The sequence below is a fragment of the Mytilus edulis genome, chromosome 3, assembly GCF_963676685.1.
Source record: "Mytilus edulis chromosome 3, xbMytEdul2.2, whole genome shotgun sequence".
Classification (NCBI taxonomy): Eukaryota; Metazoa; Mollusca; class Bivalvia; order Mytilida; family Mytilidae; genus Mytilus; species Mytilus edulis.
The window spans coordinates 87,730,562-87,744,933 of NC_092346.1; the positions used below are offsets into that span (position 1 = coordinate 87,730,562).

The 14,372-nt window shown below is 30.9% G+C and overlaps 2 protein-coding genes across 32 annotated transcripts in view; one reads left to right on the forward strand and one right to left on the reverse strand.

The window, feature by feature from the left end:
- Window positions 1-6,807, reverse strand: part of LOC139517709 (autophagy-related protein 16-1-like) — a 32,034-nt gene extending 25,227 nt beyond the window's left edge. The window contains exon 1 of the mRNA XM_071309067.1: window positions 6,660-6,807. The gene's annotated coding sequence lies outside the window, so the exon portion shown is untranslated. The remainder of the gene's footprint in view (window positions 1-6,659) is intronic.
- Window positions 1-14,372, forward strand: part of LOC139517708 (phosphatidylinositol 3,4,5-trisphosphate 5-phosphatase 2-like) — a 70,546-nt gene that overhangs the window by 4,374 nt on the left and 51,800 nt on the right. For 8 of the 31 annotated variants that reach the window (XM_071309058.1, XM_071309044.1, XM_071309039.1 and 5 more), the window contains exon 2: window positions 4,596-4,675. Coding sequence is in view for 14 of the 31 variants with exons in the window: in XM_071309049.1 (XP_071165150.1) it covers window positions 8,417-8,529 (113 nt within the window). In the remaining 17 variants the exon portion in view is untranslated. Of the gene's footprint in view, window positions 1-2,903; window positions 3,076-4,595; window positions 4,676-5,983; window positions 6,014-6,816; window positions 6,942-8,190; window positions 8,530-14,372 lie in introns of those variants that run through there. The other 23 variants (XM_071309056.1, XM_071309040.1, XM_071309063.1 and 20 more) reach the window with 9 other exon arrangements.

Below are 14,372 nucleotides of genomic sequence, written 5' to 3' on the forward strand. Positions count from 1 at the left end.
ATTTTCGGCTTTCCTCTACCTGGAATACAGCTGGGCATTTAGCGGTATCGGTTTGGATTCCAAGTATGTCCTCACCGGTTTCACATTCGTTGTCTAGGCATTTGTGCGGCATCCAGGGTGATCGTGCACGACCTTATCCTTTATTTTGAATTTAATGTTTTTTTATATTATGCATTTTTTTATATTTTTGAGGATGAGCGAATCAGGTGAGTGGGTGTGTTTGTATGCTTTATTACATTGTACTTGTTGTTTTGGGGAAGGTTAACTTTCTGGTAGACCCGTCACGGCCAGGCTGGGAAACTAGATATGCAAATGCTTACATTAAATCTGTACCAATATAGTGTGTTAAATGTCTTCTTTTTTTTACATCATAACACATGGTGGTGCTCCTCCCAAAGGAGGAAGGTACAGAACATACATACATACATACATATTTACATACAAAGTTAAAAATGAATTTGTACATACTATGCATATTTAATCATTAGACCCTGTAATCTACAAACAACTTGCAATATACAAACTCATGTTGGGACCTTCCAACAGATTAATAAATGCTTTATAATGGACATGGTCATAAATTATAACCTTAGAATTTACAAAATAATGTTTAAATTTGATATTTCTTACCCCATATATCTCTATATCAACATTACAAGATCTACAAATAAACTGACATAGTCAAAATTGTTTGGAGACTCCTAAAAGAAAGTTATTGCCTTTAAAAGACAAATTTCAACCATTTGTTTGGTTTTGTATAGACCAGTATCTTAGAGTACCAGTGTCACGTGTCATCAGTTGTAACATAAATTTCTTAGATGTTCCATTGATAAATGTAGAAATAACTGAGCAACAAGGTTCTAACTCTCTCATTCGACCTTAGATGGTTTGTTTGCTATTTTTATGCCCTGCCTACAATAGTGGAGGTGCATTATGTTTTCTGGTTTGTTCGTCCGTCCGTCCGTTCGTCCCGCTTCAGGTTAAAGGTTTTGGTCAAGGTAGTTTTTGATGCAGTTGAAGTCCAATCCACTTGAAATTTAGTACACATGTTCCCTATGATATAATCTTTCTAATTTTAATGCCAAATAAGAGTTTACCCCAATTTTACGGTTCACTGAACATAGAAAATGATAGTGCAAGTGGGGCATCTGTGTACTTGGGACACATTCTTGTTTAGAGTTACCTTTGGTTATGTTTGCCCCGCAAATAAATATTTATCAAGGTTCACTTATGGCCCTAAATGGCCTAAGATATCAACTTTATTATAAAACACCAAAAAGTTCATAAATTGGTCTTATTTCAAAAGTCTAAATGCTCAATAAATCATTTCTTTTTATAAAAGTACATATTACTGTGGATTCATTTATTTTCGTGGGTATTAATTTTCGTGGATTAAAGAAAACTTGCATATTCGTGGATATTTAATTTCGTGGTTTTGACGAAGTTTTCATACAAGCCTATAGGAAATTTGTCATTCGTTGAATATTTAATATTGTGGTTCTCCTATACCCACGAAATCCACAAAAATTGGTATCCAACGAATAATAATGAATCCACAGTACTCTCCAAATTAGGCCCATTTCAGACATTTTGTCAAATTGTGATGATTTTTGGCAATTTTCATACATTAAAGCTTTAGGAAAAATTTGACCGCCAACTACTATCCAAAATGTTTTGTAACCAAAAGATTCCAAATGTGATATATAAAAAAACTTTTTGGATCGTGAATGGTGGCCAAGGTGTATTATGCCAAAAACAATTAAAAATCGACAAAAATTGACCAAAATTGACCTAACATACAAATAATGTATATTTAAGGGGTCATGCATAGCTTCAAAAAATTAAAGAAAGGTGCCAAAAAAGTATATACAAGTCTTAACAGTATTATCACAAGTATTTCTATTTGCAATTTGTAATTGTTTGGTGATTAAAAAACTTTTAATCCTTCATGAACCTTCTCCTTTTCAGTTAAGTGCATTCCTGATGCAGGTATTCCATCAAATCCTTTAAACACAACAGATTAGTAAAAGGGTCGTTCTTATCTCCTATTGATTTATAAAAAAGAAATTAACTTTTTTGTTTGCCTGTTTTCTTTCACCTATACATTTAAGTGTGATTTTATAGCAATGGTACTATCAACAGCTACTCTTTTTCATCTTTTTAATATTTTAAAATTTGTTGTGTAGGAGTTATGGAACTTAAGAAGAAGCAAAATATGCAGACATGCACTAATGGATCAGCTATTTATTTGCATACATACAAGATATAGGGTTGCTTGAGTTGCCATAACTTTTGGGTAAACTCAAATTCAAAGTAAAAAATATCAATGAACATTTATTATTATCCCAAAACACAGATCTTGTTTGAATTTGGGTTGTGTAACCTATATCTTTCTATTTTCCCCTGTTTTCTGTTTTTTTCTTTACTATTGGAAAAATTGCTGATTTTTCTCTCCGTTTTCTAACAATTAAGTTTGCTTCTACCAAATTAATGAAACATATATACATAATACTTATTAAAAAAGTACCACAAAACTCAGATTAGATATGAATTTTGGAAGCATCACTTTTACTGTTCTTGAGTTATGTCCCTTTATAATGTTATATGCAAGCAGGGGCATAACCTGTGTCCCTTGGACACACTCCCCTATTTATTTTATTATATATTTTGTTAAAGTAGGAAATGCAACCCAATAAAAAGCTCACAAACTGCAAAATAGTTTTGTCTGATTCTGTATCATTACCAGCATGAGATAGAAAATGGAAGAATTTGACACAAGTATATAGTAAACTTGATATGTAAATAATTTTGTTTAGTATGGAAATTAGGTCATGATAAGTAGTACATCAACTATATTAAGTACATTTTTTAAGTAGAAGATAAGTTTATAAGCTGAAATATGTAAATTTACATTTTTTAAACATAAGATTTAGTTTCCTTTAAAATTGACACAAAATCTAGTTAAATTTATTTTTGTATATATATAAATATTTAAACTTCCTTAATAAACCCTAACTACTTTTGGGAAGTAATTACATACTGTGATACAAAGAGGAAGTTTATTTATATACTAAGGTCAGTGTGTTCAAAATTCTTTATAATTTAAATCATATTCTTTTAATATTTTGAAAAGATATTTTGTGAAAAATTATGGAGCATGCATGTGAAAGTTTACAAATGTACTATATAAAGAAGAAAGGAACATAATTATTTCTTAGCAGCTGAATTTAAATCTGCATTTAATCAGACTTAAAATTCAGTTTGGTTAACTTTTTTTATGCCTAGGCAAGCTAGGTGTCTACATCCTTAACATATACAGTGCAGACGATTTGGTGTCACAATATCTCAGTAGCATGAGTTCCAATCCCAACGAGGGAATAAAAAAAAATTGCTTACAGATCTAACTCTGTCTGTCTGTCTGTCTGTCTGTCTGTCTGTCTGTCTGTCTGTCTGTCTGTCTGTCTGTCTGTCTGTCTGTCTGTCTGTCTGTGTCTGTCTGTCTGTCTGTGTCTGTCTGTCTGTCTGTCTGTCTGTCTGTCTGTCTGTCTGTCTGTCTGTCTGTCTGTCTGTCTGTCTGTCTGTCTGTCTGTCTGTCTGTCTGTCTGTCTGTCTGTCTGTCTGTCTGTCTGTCTGTCTGTCCGTCCGTCCGTCCGTCCGTCCGTCCGTCCGTCCGTCTGTCCGTCCGTCCAAGATGTTATGCCACAAACATAAGGTGTCAATATTTTTTTGTACACCAGATCCGGATTTCGACAATAAATGTCTCTTCAGTGATGTTAGGGATCGAAACAGTATTTGGAAAGCCATATAATTTACCCTCAATTTTAGATAGACTCTTGAATTTTAAGAGTCAATATAGAATGAACGGATCATAGAAACTGGAGGAAAAATATGATACAAGCCTGTCTGTCTGTCTGTCTATCTGTCAAATAAAATTGATCACAAGATGTAACTAAATGGATCTTAATTTAAATTTAATACTAAACAGAAAAATATAAACTTGTGGCCAAGATGTTATGCCACAAACATAAGGTGTCAATATCTCTTTTGTACACCAGATCCGGATTTCGAAAATAAATGTCTCTTCTGTGATGTTAGGGATCTGAACAGTATTTGGTTATATATATATAGATAGATACAGTGCAGGCGATCTGGTGTCACAATATCTCAGTAGCATGAGTTTGAATGTCTGTATGTCTGATTTAATATTTGGTCTACAGCTTGATTATGTTGAGTTGTAGCATTAGTAAGCAAGTTTAACATCTGCCCTATTACATGTGTATAACCAGGTCCTGTTCTACAACACTCATTCTACAAGGAACATTTTTCTTAGCTGACCTATTGAAGTGAATGATTTTAAAATTTGGTCTGGAAATCGTCACTTATGCTCCATTGTATTCATTTTGCCCTAATCAGTGAAATGCAGTGATGCAGGCCCAGACCAGGTATTTGACTTGTTTATAACACAAGTTACATAAAGTATTATATTTATGTGGTTTGGTTTATCTGTATTTTTATATAACCAATTATCAGTTACAAATTTTAAACAATAAAGTATAAAGTATTATAAAGTATAGATATTTTATTTCCTTTTTCAGACGATAAAGCTTGATCATCAGATGAAACTGAGACAATGGACTCTGTTATAAAAACACCCTGACACATTTAGAATAAGGAAGTAAGTAAAATAATATCTGTATATGTAGGCGTATTCATACTTATATTAAGAATAATAAGATACATGCTATTGCGTAACATTTTTAGGTGATTTCCTTGTATTTTTGCAATGTAAATGCTTAGAAAAATATCCATGGCCTGTTATATAGATTAATATGAAACAAGGCAATGACTTAAGCAAAAATAGTATGAAAACAATTTAGTTTCAGGGAAACAAAAATGTATTAACCTTGATATTTTATCGTCTATAAATAAAAAGTATTCAAAAATTAAAAATACCACATATCAAAATACTAATAAATCAGATGATATCCCACATAGAGAGTCAACTTTGTGGTAAGAGCAATCACCAAGATAATTAGGTCAACATAACTGAAATTGCCAACTCCTTTTTGGAAGTTTTGGCTATTATCTTAAGATCTAAAATAGAAAAATGCAATCTGTAAATAGCAGAAAAGATCAGCTAGATAAGTTCTAAAATAGATAAAGGCAGTCTGTAAATAGCAGAAAACATCAGCTAGATAAGTTCTGCAAATAGATGAACATTAATTGAGTGTTGGACCAACATCTTTTACTAGTTCATGCCCCAAATGACAAATTTTTAAAAATTTGTAGCTATTTTCCAATTATCTTGTCAGAAAAAAAATTACATCAATCTAAACAGCAAATATTATCAGCAAGAAAAGATCTAAACAAATTTGATTTCAATTGATGGAAATAGTCCATTGAGGTCATTGTCTTTTTTTAAATGACATGACACTTTTGTTGAGATATCAGAGTGCATCAATCTTACTTAGTGTGTGAAAAATTGATGCAAATGTTACTAATTATTTCAATGTTACATATTTTTGCCAGGCTCCTGGAATTTAAGGTTTTGATTTTAGCTTGAGAATGAATGTAAAAAATATTCCAGGATTTTGATATATATATTAATGCTATAATTTTCCTTATTTTTATGAAAACTGGTAATAATTTCATTTATATTTAAGGGACAAAATAGTTTTTAACTATTAAATGCAGTTTGATTTTTATATGGATTAAAATTTAATTATAATACACTTGGCCTTAAATGTCTTAAACTGTGTCTATAAACTCTATTATAATGGCTGTTTGTCTTTTAATATACATACATTTAAAATGATTTCATTCCTCATCTCATATTTCATTTATAAATAAACAAAAACAAGAAAATGATAGGTATGAATGAACTTACAAAAAACAATCTTAAATGAAAACACCAGGATATGAAGATTTAACTTTTGTTAGTTTTTGTAGAACTTTAAATGTGTCTTTATTATATCTTATAAAGCTACGAGGATTGGACAGTGCTTTATAAAATGTAAGTTATAGCTTGGTGTGGCCATTTTCTAAACATTGCTGTATTCAGATATTTTATGCTTTAATTGATGATGAACTTAGAAATGTAGCTACATTTTAAATAAATTAATTTAAGAGATTGTTTTATATTGGCTAGCAATTTGTTAAATCTATTCTTTGCTTAAAAATTTGTAGCTATTTTGCTGATAAATTAAGATGTACCTTCAAAAGTCTCAAACCAATGCATTGCACTATTGTGCTAAATCTAAAGAATTCGATAGTTCCTTTAGGGAATGTATCTTGAAAGTAGTATGAAGAGACTTGATTCATCAACACATAGTGTTGCTCTTGCTTATATTATAGAACACAGGGGCGAAAAATAATGCATGCATAACCTTATCAATGGTACTTTTCAAAACCCCATGTAACTGTAAGCTCGGCAAAACCCTTGTATTCTTTGCAGTGAGATTTGCTAGTAACAAATGTGATTTTGCCATGAGTAAAAAAGCTATCTTTGAATCAGTAAAAGATGAGGGTAAATTAAAGTTCCAACTGACCCTAGAATAGAATTGATCTACAAAAAATTACAGAATACTCTGAAAATAATATAGATGTAAAGGAAATTAAAAATATTATTTTGATATCAATTTCATTCTTAACTTTAATACATTCCTTCCCAGAATTAAGTGTTATTACAGATGCTTTTCTCTCAACTGTGAACTTAGATAAATATTTTTGATATTGTAATTAGATCAGTATTTCACGGGATGACTTGTATTTAAACGTTTTCAATAGTCAGCTGTTCATCACATCCATGTGACTTTATGGGACTTAAGATTTAAAATTTTCCTGGGAGTTTCCCTACTTTTCTTATCAGAATTATTTCCCTTAGACTTGACATGTACATCTTCATTTAGCATTTGTGCTGCTTGAAGGAAGGTAATATGCAGGTTAGACTTATTTTCATATCAATGTCTGAATGTAATTTTTTTTAATTATTTATTTTTTAAAATGTATAGTTTTGATCACCAGTGGTGAATGTTAATATAACTATTTGAAACTTTTACTAAATGTTTAATAAACAACAACTTGAAATGTTTTCTCACAGTTGAAGAATTTGTAGGTGAAGTTTCAGGTGATTATGAGCAGCCTTGATAAATATATATACTATATTGAAAACCTTAAAAAAGAGGAGCAAATACTTCAAATCTTTTGTTGAATGAACCATAAACATTTTACTTACTTTTGCAAAGTAGGACCTTCAGCAAGATACAAATGTAGTATAATAAAATAAGTTTTTATGCCCCTGCCATAGTAGAGGGGGCATTAAGTTTTTACCCATGTCTGCCAGACTCAGACTGTATGACTATAGTATACGTCCATACATCCCAAAATTGGTTTTCATTCTCTAACTTTAGTTTAGTTTGCCTCAACTAAATGTTATGAAACTTGTAAAACACAATGCTGATTATCACAATACATATATCAAGTTTGAATTTTGGTGGCGTAATTTTTACTATTATAGAGTTATGCCCATTTACAAATGAAAATTGCTGAATTTTTCGTATCCATTCGTAAACTTTATATTGCCTCAACTAAATGTTGTGAAACTTGTGCACAATGCTTTATATTACCAAAAAATTCTGACCAAGTACAAATCTTGGTAGCTTCACTTTTACCCTGACAGAGTTATGTTCCTTGAAAACGTATGCAAGCAGGGTCAACATTACAGTAAATTATAATAAAGGTTACATTTGGTCCATAGAATAATAATAATAAAATGAGGTAATAATTTAGGGGTTGATATTATTATAAAATCGAAAGAACCAGGTATTTCCATTTTTGGCTTAGCTAATGTTGAATATGTGTGTGAGTTTTATGCATATGTTCCAAATTCATGTCCCTAGGTTGTTTTTTTTCATTCAACAGTTTTAAATTGGACACATGTACAAATGTATAAAGATTAATGTTAGAAACAGTATAGATTATTTATCTCTGAAATTATATGATGGAGTTATAAATAGTGGTAAATGTTACTGTTTATCAAAGACTATATGACCTCAGTTGCATTAAACCTTTTTTTAAGGGTTTATATACAGGTTTAAGTGTTAAGTAAGTAATTATAAGTACCTTTGACATGTTTAAGTATATTATGTACATGTAACAGTATTTAACTGTAACTTCCCTATAGAAATGATTAGCATCTTAAAGTTATATTTATATCCTGTTATAAAGTTCACTCTGAATTACCAAAATTGAATTAAAATAAGAGGAAACATACAAAAATACACAACTGCAATGTACAATGAAAATATTAGAATTATTGTTACATTCATACAAAAGCGGTCCTTCAATGTTTACTTGATACATACAAATTGGAATAGTGTTGTTATATTAAAGATCTAATTGTTTGAGTGATTATTAAATGATGGATTCCGACATGGATTTATTAGGTGAAGTGTTTGATTTTATGGTTGACAATGACTACCAAGAAGCTACTAAAGAATTAGCTATCATTTTATCTGTTGGTAATACTAGGTAAGAACTCAGAGACGTCTCACAGCAGAGGAATTAAAAATGCCTGTTTAGGTCTTTCCCCTACATGAGGAAAGACCTTATTGTTTTACTTTATTTATTCCTGGTTCTTTTTGTATTTTTGATAAGATTGTTTTGAGTTTTTTTTATGCCAATGAATCATTTGGAAACAGAGAAGTATGTAGCTTATAAATAGAGAAAGTTAAATTGCCATTTAAACTGACCAAGGTGTTCATCTATGAAATTATATTTTTAACAAAGCATGCTGTTATTGCAACAATTACATTATTTGTTAACTGTTTAAGGAACAGATTTAACATTAAATAATAAGGCCCCTTAAACAACACAGATTAAAAACAAACATGATTACAGCCAAAATAAAAGAAACTTGCAAACAACTTCTGTAAACCCATTTTTTGCTATCAGATATATAACGTGAATATAAATCGTGGCAAATATGTAGAACTTGCATCTTAACCTATTTAACTACTTTAAGCAAATTTGAATCTCTGCAAAATTGGCTAGTTTACCTAAGGAATAAAAGCTGAATAAAGTATCCACGAAGATAAGTTGGTTTACAGAATATGATTACAGCAAAAATGCAAGAAACTGTTTAAGGAACAGATGAAAAATGAGACCCTGTAAACAACACTGATAAAATCAATACATGTATACCAAAAACTATACATGTATATGATTCAATTCAAAATATTAGAAACTGTTTCAATTTCATGCTTTGTGCTGTATGTGTTAGGCAAGTAAATGTAGGGAAAAGAAAACAATCAACTCTATGTTTATTCGATATACATGTACCCTTACAAATATAGATTTATTTCGTCTTCAAGCCATTGTTCAACTACTAAATTGTCTATTCTTCTTACCAGCACACTTGGTACAATTAAAAACCTGATTATAAATTGTTCAAATAAGGCCTTCGAAAATAGTGGAATAAATTACTTTTGGAGTGTCAAGAACTCGTTGGAAGTACTTGATAAATTGCATGCTTATATTGGTGATTTTGAATCTGTTCAAAGTTTTGATTTTTCTACACTGTATACCACATTGCCTCACATTCTCATTAAGAAAAAATTCACACACCTAATTAAATGGGCATTCAAAAAATCAGAATGTGAATATATATGTTCAAACTCTTTTAGGTCATTTTTTAGTAGCAATAAACAAAAAAACTATGTTAATTGGACATGCTTTGATACTATATATGCCCTTGAATTTTTACTAGATAACATTTTTGTTCGCTTTGGGGATTCCGTATATCGTCAGATTATCGGAATTCCAATGGGGACTAATTGTGCACCACTTATTGCGGACCTGTTTTTGTATTGTTATGAGTTACAATTTATGACAAAAATAAGCAAAGACCCATCGAAACAACATCTGATAAACAAATTTAATAATACTTTTAGATATTTGGATGATATTTTGGCTCTCAATAATGACGACTTCAGTATGTATATTAATGAAATTTATCCTGTTGAACTTACTTTAAATAAAGCTAATACTAACAATGACCACTGCCCTTTTCTCGATCTTGATATCTATATCACTAATGGAAAGCTGAATACTAAAATTTATGATAAAAGGGATGATTTTTCATTTCCTATCGTTAATTATCCGTTTTTAGATGGTGACGTTCCCTTGTCACCATCTTACGGTGGTTATATATCTCAACTTATACGATTCGCTCGTGTATGTAACAATGTTTTCGATTTTAACGAGAGAAATTTATGTATTACTGAAAAATTATTACACCAGGGTTTTCGATATCACAAACTAGTCAAAACATTTACTAAATTTTATCATCGGTATAAAGACATCATTAGTAAATATAGCCTAACATGCAGACTTCTAATACGTTCAGGTATTTCACATCCTATTTTCTATGGAAATATTCTTTATAAAGCACAAAGGTGTCAGTATTCACCTCAGACACTTACAAAACCTTTGAATAGACTTATTAAGAAGGGATATAATTACGATACTGTTGTCAAGTCATTAAAGATTGCATATTTTGGCGTTAATATTGAGTCACTGATAAGGTCTTTGCATCGGAACTAAACACATTTATTCTAAAAACAGTTGTTTGCATGACACGGGTTATGTTCTTCTCATATATGTTATGATGGTATGATACTAAACCCCTAACGGGAAGGATTGTGCCTGATGTTCATATGATGAAATCATAATCTTTCAGTCAGTTTAATTGAAGTCTGGAGCTGGCATGTCAGTTAACTGCTAGTAGTCTGTTGTTATTTATGTATTATTGTCATTTTGTTTATTTTCTTTGGTTACATCTTCTGACATCAGACTCGGACTTCTCTTGAACTGAATTTTAATGTGCGTATTGTTATGCGTTTACTTTTCTACATTGGTTAGAGGTATAGGGGGAGGGTTGAGATCTCACAAACATGTTTAACCCCGCCGCATTTTTGCGCCTGTCCCAAGTCAGGAGCCTCTGGCCTTTGTTAGTCTTGTATTATTTTAATTTTAGTTTCTTGTGTACAATTTGGAAATTAGTATGGCGTTCATTATCACTGGACTAGTATATATTTGTTTAGGGGCCAGTTGAAGGACGCCTCCGGGTGCGGGAATTTCTCGCTACATTGAAGACCTGTTGGTGACCCTCTGCTGTTATTTTTTATTTGGTCGGGTTGTTGTCTCTTTGACACATTCCCCATTTCCATTCTCAATTTTATGTGTGGTTTTTCGGTACTGTTATGATATATGCATATGTGACATCAGTGACCAAGTAATGATGAATTCATTTCACCTCTGGACTGCCACTAGGGGAGAGGGTATTAATAATTGAATAGTTCTGGCTTGAATCACATACACTCTCTTTTAAATCAATAAAGATAGTACACTTTCGGTAACTGTTTGACATATATCTATACAAATCATAATTAGAGCCTGTCACTTTAAAGTAATTGGTTGACATTTGTCTTTACAAAACATTCCAGCATGTCACTTTTTTCACAAGAGAGAAGATATAAATGCATCTATTACAACCCAAACTGAACAAACATGACTAAAAATTAAACAGGTTATCTTTCAAGTTTTATGGAATATAGCCTGTATAAAATATTATGTGTTAGATGCATTCCAGATTATCTTGTATGCAGATCTGCTCCCTAAACTTGTTAATGTTATTCCAAGGAAACTTAAAAAATCTTCAGTAACTTGTGACATCATACATCTTTTTAAGTTTTTTTATAGCAATACTTGTCAACTTCTACATGAGGGAATCAATTTATTAGTTAAAATCTCCTTCACATTCATGACTTTTGGGGTTACTGGTAAATTGGTCTTATAATAAACAGCTAAGTTCTTAACCTTTTGCCCTTATCCTGGTGGTAAGTGTCTGTTAAATTTCGCATAATTTTATTTAAAATGTGCAAAGAAAGCTTGAGAAGCCATTATATGAGTTAATTGATCCAGTCTGTCTAAATCATTGGTAGTTATCTGACAAGGGGTTACCAACCCTGACAAGTATGAAAGGGAGGCTATCAGCTCTGATAAAAATGAAAATAAAACACATGTGCTGTTAATTATGATGCATGTAACATGTAGACATGATAATGTAAAAACTTTGATATTTATCACAGACACCATTTAATCAGATTTGTTGTAATGTGTTGTAATTCAGTGCACTAGTAGAGACATACATGAGTTGTATTATATTTGGTTTATATTTTTGAGTTATCTCCCCTGAAATTGGGAAAAAAAATATATTGCATGTTATTTAACAAAAATTTTTAAATATTAATTTTTGACTTCAACATGTTAAGAGTATCTCAAAAAAGCATTCATTTCAGCATATCAATAGAAGATTGCATCTATATTTGAATGTAGGTTAGAATCACTAGAAAATAAGGAAACCTATGTTTGGACTTCTGAATTTTACTTTTTTTGTCAAATGTTAATTGAGTGTTGGAGGAGCCGACCGTGCAAGGGCTGTATAGCCAGTCAAGGTAGTTAAAAACTTCCATTTGTTGCAGGACCTCTGAATGAATTTTTTGCTGGAGACTTAATTTAAACAAACTCAGTATGACAAATTATCTCTTCTAATTATTATCTATATCTTATAAGATGGTTAAGAGAAAGGTTTCCAAATGTCTTTGACTTTAAAATTAGTGTACATTTCAATGCTGATAATGAAGTGATGTAATAAATCAGAAGTATCATTTAATCAATCAATGGGATTACATCAGATTCTGCAGATAAAAGTTAAGTGAAAAACCAATTTCTCAGTAAATATTTGCACACATATAATCGATAAATGGGGATATATTTCTTAGAACTGACAATCAATTTGATGACTAATTTGGACTTTCATTGAACTGTTATAGTAATGTGATATATGGTATTGATGAAATTGACATAGGTATCAAGATATTTAATTAAATTCCTAATCATACATATCTCTAGACTATTATTATATGTACAACAATTGTATTAATTATTAAGAGTATTAATTCAGGCAAAGAAATTGATTTTTTTATAATTTATTCATGCTTGCTAATAGTTTAAGATTATTGAAAGATGTTTAGCTGTATGATTATTTGACTGCTTATTAAGCTTCAAGGCGACATGGGCATACAGTTTTTTGTTTTGTTCATTCATTTGAATATTTATTTGTCCAACTTTAAGTTATGTTTTAGGTTTAGAATGAGGCATAATCAAGAATTATGTGACCTAGATTACATGCTTCAGTTACTGGTAGCATGTTTATGCTGTCAGTATATTGACATGATGTAGGTGTGGTATGAAGATACAGTTTGATGAGGACAGGGCACTAAAGCACTCTGCCACACAGTAAATCTAAGCAATTTGGACTATTTTGTCACTTTGGATGTCATAGTGTATAATTATATATATATATTCAGCTTACCTTAAGTTTTTCAGAGAGACTTTAGGTAGAAAACCTTGGTCAAAGTTTTAAATGGCTTTTGTATAGGGATGATTTTGTATTTTGTCTGCATCTTTATAATTTTAAGTTGACTGTTTACAGCTGCTTTAATGCAACCACTTCCTATTTGCCTACAGTTTGAAATTTTACAGCAATCATTGTACAAGGAAAACTTTCATCAAACTGTTCTTGGCTTCTATGAAAGGAAGTTAATTTATTTACACAAATTCAATGAAACACCAAGTTTCACCCTCAACATCTTAAAAGAAGTTCAATAAAGTTTCACTCACATTATTAGGGTATGACAGTGAAATTGTGCTTACTTTAATAGGTTTTACATCAACTTAGTTTAAATCAATCAGTACATTGTGTATAGGCATCAATGAATCTTGAAATATAGCAGCTAATAGTACCAGTGCAAAACACTTCTACTCACTCTTACTAAAATTCCTGGCCTTCGTAACCCTGCAAACTATGTAAACCACATATCTGTTCTGTCAAACAGAAATTCTATAATGGTCAACTATAAGCCTAAGATGTTTACAACTGCTGTTACAGATGAACATTTAAGATATCTCTGTACTGACAGTCAGAAAACATTTATCATATTACCACATGGACTTTGGATTAAAGCAGCTGACCCCTATCATCTTCTTTCTAAACAGAACCTAGATGTCATTATTTATTTTCTTTTACAGATGTGAATGTTTGATATTAGGATTAATGAATGTAAAAGAAGATTTGTTTATTTATTGTACTACATAAAGCTGGAAAGGCCCTGTATGTTTATACTTAGTAGTTCACTGATAGAACAATTATTAATGAGAACTCTGACAAATTGAAGAGAAATACAGATTATGTTCATATTTATGGACATATTATCATTCATAGAACAGTATTTCATTAGCCAAAGAGAATA